The sequence below is a fragment of the Triticum dicoccoides genome, chromosome 6B (assembly GCF_002162155.2).
Source record: "Triticum dicoccoides isolate Atlit2015 ecotype Zavitan chromosome 6B, WEW_v2.0, whole genome shotgun sequence".
NCBI lineage: Eukaryota > Viridiplantae > Streptophyta > Magnoliopsida > Poales > Poaceae > Triticum > Triticum dicoccoides.
This window is the reverse complement of record NC_041391.1, coordinates 705,184,374-705,187,976: the sequence shown is the minus strand read 5'-3', so window position 1 is coordinate 705,187,976 and position 3,603 is coordinate 705,184,374. Positions and strand designations below refer to the sequence as shown.

The window sequence follows — 3,603 nt, the reverse complement described above, 5'->3', positions numbered from 1 at the left end:
TCACTGAAATAGAAAGTAGTAGTTCCACCACAGGTGATCTATCCTATAAGCAACATGTGTCTTACCCGTAACAGGGAAAGGCAAACCAAAATAGCAAAAGAAAATGACTAGGAACAATTACTACTTGGCAAAAGCATAGCCTTGTCGGTCAGTTGTCGAGATCACTGTCCCCACAGTTGACTTGTCGGCGCCTTATGGCTTTTGTTAGAAGGGCAGTTGAGAATCTGGCATGTTAATGGTGTAGCTGGAGAGAAGATGGATGATGGTGAAAGGACGGTCGGCGACGAGGACAAACTGATCGTCATGCTCCAAGAAATCGACATCTTCAGATATCACTTGGATCAAATTGAAGTTATACTTCCATATGCGAGCGGACCGATCCAGATGTCGAGTGAAGTAGACGCAGTTCCGTTCAATGCCTGGGAACTTATCAGCATCCACAGCCACACACCTCCGATGCCCAACGAAGATGGCAAACCTGCCGATGCTCCACATAGGCACGAGCTGGCGGGTCACGGTGTCAAATCTGAGAACACCGGGGAAGATGCTTGTACGTTTTCTGAAGACGAGCAACATGTGTCCATCCAATCCGACTAGAAAACATCGATCATCGTCTCCGTCATATGTGCAGCCGGAGAAAACATTGGCAAGCAACATGCTTGTACTCAAACCAGGCGGGAAATGATAGGCTGCCAGGTAGGTGAATAGAATAGCAAACGTGGCAGCTTTGTTCAAACTCGCGTACACACCACCATTCACGCCCGTCTTGAGTAAGAAATTATAATCCGGTCCACAATCAAGCACGGTGAAACTCTGACTATCGGGATTGGCCGTGTAATGTTGCGCATGAGACGAGTTGCAGATGAAAACGAGCTTGAGCGGAGAGCCATCACGGAAGACGACGTCAGCGGCACCCATCTGCGGTGGCACGGGGACCAGGAAACGGACGATAGCGCCGGTGAGAGGGTTGAGGACGCTGACCGTGTGAGGAGGGCTCTTGTCCGCTAGGACAAAGTAGCCGCTGTGAGTGGCTGCCACGGCGTAGTGGTCGCGGAGCATGGGGAACTTTCTGCGGAGGAAGTGACCGGTGTCGGCGTTGCACAGGAGCATGTCTTCCCCCTCGCTCCGGAAGACCTCGTCGAGGAGGATCCACCGGCGCGGCTCGAAGCGACGGTCAGGGCCGCTGCTCTTAGGGTCATCGGTGGCGGTGCGCCAGCCGGGGCAGGTGGCACGGAGGTGCACGTAGCAGTCGAGGTCGTTGGTGGCGAGGAGAGAGTCCGCGACGCGGCGGACGAGGTCGGGCGGGAGGCCGGACCAGCCTGCGGCCGCCGCGGGGGAAAGAAGCGGCGAGGTTTGGAGAGGAGTTGGATCCTCCTTCTTCCTTTTGGCAGGCGGGGAAACTGGGGTGGCCAAGGACGCCGGGTCCGCCATTGCTGCGCGCTCGAGCTAGGGAGAAATGGGTTTGAGTCAGAGAGCGAGGGGGGGAGGGACTTATTAAATAGAGTAGCACGATCGACTTATTTAAGAACGCTGGCTTCGTATCCTCACGATTAGTTCGAGGGAATTGCACAAACCACCATTTATTGGGGCTAGCGTTGCGCAAAACACCTATTATACGGGTTTGTTGCGAAAAACACCACCTATTGGTGTAATACATTGCAAATAGGTCTAATCTGGTGTTTGAACACATTAACATAATTACAGACAAATGGGCCCCGCTTGTAAGTGCACGCGTGGCAATAAAAACCGGCCACATCAGCAACATATTGGACTGTCATTATCTCCAAAACCTGTGGTCCAATTGAGCCAAAACTTTCCCAGATTACTATTGAATACATGCAGTATTTACTGCAATTATTTCACATTTTTCTGAAAATGCCAAATTTTTAACAAAAAAATTGAATGGGCTAACTAAAACTTCCATTATGTAGCAAATCATTAATCCAAATGGGGTAAAACTTTTTCAGAATGGTACTTTACACATGTGTAAATTACTATAATTTTTTCACACTTCTCTAGAATTGTTAAATTTTGAACCCACATCTAAATGAAGCAAGTTCGGCATGAGACCACCAACACAAAAATATGGCAGATATTGTTCCCATTAGATTTTAGCATCCAAGTAGTTGACATATGACCATTACAGCAAAGTACTTACCTTATGGGCATTACAAGAGGCCTCGGCATTACAACCATCGCAAAATAATATGACTAGTCTCATACACCAAAAGGTACATCCATCAGGTTTAAACATCCAAGCACTTGCAAAGTCGCAACATGGCCATTAGAAACTACTATACGCCATTCATTCTTGACGAGGTTGGTACCCTAGACCTGGAGTGAAGTAGGAAAACAATCTGCTGTCTTCATATCGTCGCATTCCTAAACGTGAGCCGCTTGCACTTGAAGATCTTCCTGTCATGGTGGATTCTTGAGAGGAATGAGCAGCTGCCCTTGGAGGAGCTGGAGTTGGTGCATCAGCGTGTGAAGGAGCTGGACATGGGGCAGCAGCGCGTGAAGGAGCTGGACGTGGGGCAGCAGCGCGTGAAGGAGCTGGACGTGGAGCAGCAGGCTGTGGACGTGGAGCAGCAGGCCGTGGAGGAGCTGAAGCTTCATCTGGTAGCCTCCTCACGGTCTGAAAACATTTGAAATTTGTCAAACATGTAAATTATCGTAACCATAGAGAAAATAGGAGGGAGGCAACTATTACCTTGTGCCGTGACTTTCTTATTGCCAAGTGTGGCTTCAAAGGTTGTGCACAGTTTGTGTACCTATGCCCTTGTAGATGACAATTTGAGCATTTGATTGTGGTCATTCTTACTAAGCACAAATGCATCCTCAATCGTGCCTGCGGCTGCTCTTTGCTTAACCTGCCTGATCTTGATTGCTTTGGCCTTCGCATTTTTGCTTCTTGCTTCCCTTATCATAGCTGCCTTGTCCACCCTAGGATCCTCAACCAACTCTTCCTCATCAGGTACCGGGAACAATTCTTCAACATCCGTGTCCCCTTCTAGGTGAGCCTGCAGTACATCCTCAACATCAGAACTTGATTGTTCGCTGGAATGTGACTCATATACAAGGTCTTCGGAAAAACTGGCATTCATTTGTGGAGATTCAAATGCATGCTTCTCATCCATTTCTTCTCTTTGCTGGACGTGGCAATCCATGTTGAGCTGGTTTTGCACAGAGTAATCCAAATTCAAGTCAATCTCTGTGTTAATGGGCCAATCTTGATGGATTGCCCTTGGTTCCTCGATGTACCAGTCGGAAGGCCACTCCACGCTGGATGGAGGATCGGTGTTGCTCTCCTTGCTACTGCCATTTGCATCCCTATTGTGGCATGAAAATCGGATAAGGGATAATAAATAATAATCAGATATGTTGCTGAAACAAAATTTATACCGACACAGGGAACAAGGCCTTAAACACATGTAAAAATCGAGCGCAGAACCTAAGTAATAACAACACAAACGCCCCAAAAAACAAGATCCTAAACAAAAATACGTCGATCGACGGCAAAATTTCTGCCCAAAAATGTAGGGTTTCATGAGGGAGAAAAAGACCTAGAGGGTAGGGGAGAAGACGAGCAGAGCTTGGGTGGGA

General features: G+C 48.2%; 1 protein-coding gene across 1 annotated transcript; it reads right to left on the bottom strand.

The window, feature by feature from the left end:
- Positions 1-204: 204 nt before the first annotated feature.
- On the bottom strand, positions 205-1,431 carry LOC119321569. Its single transcript, XM_037595195.1, has 2 exons — positions 585-1,431; positions 205-257 (listed from the first exon to the last, which is right to left on the bottom strand). The coding sequence occupies exons 1-2, from the start codon at positions 1,429-1,431 to the stop codon at positions 205-207; spliced, it is 900 nt and encodes a 299-aa protein (XP_037451092.1).
- Positions 1,432-3,603: the final 2,172 nt, after the last annotated feature.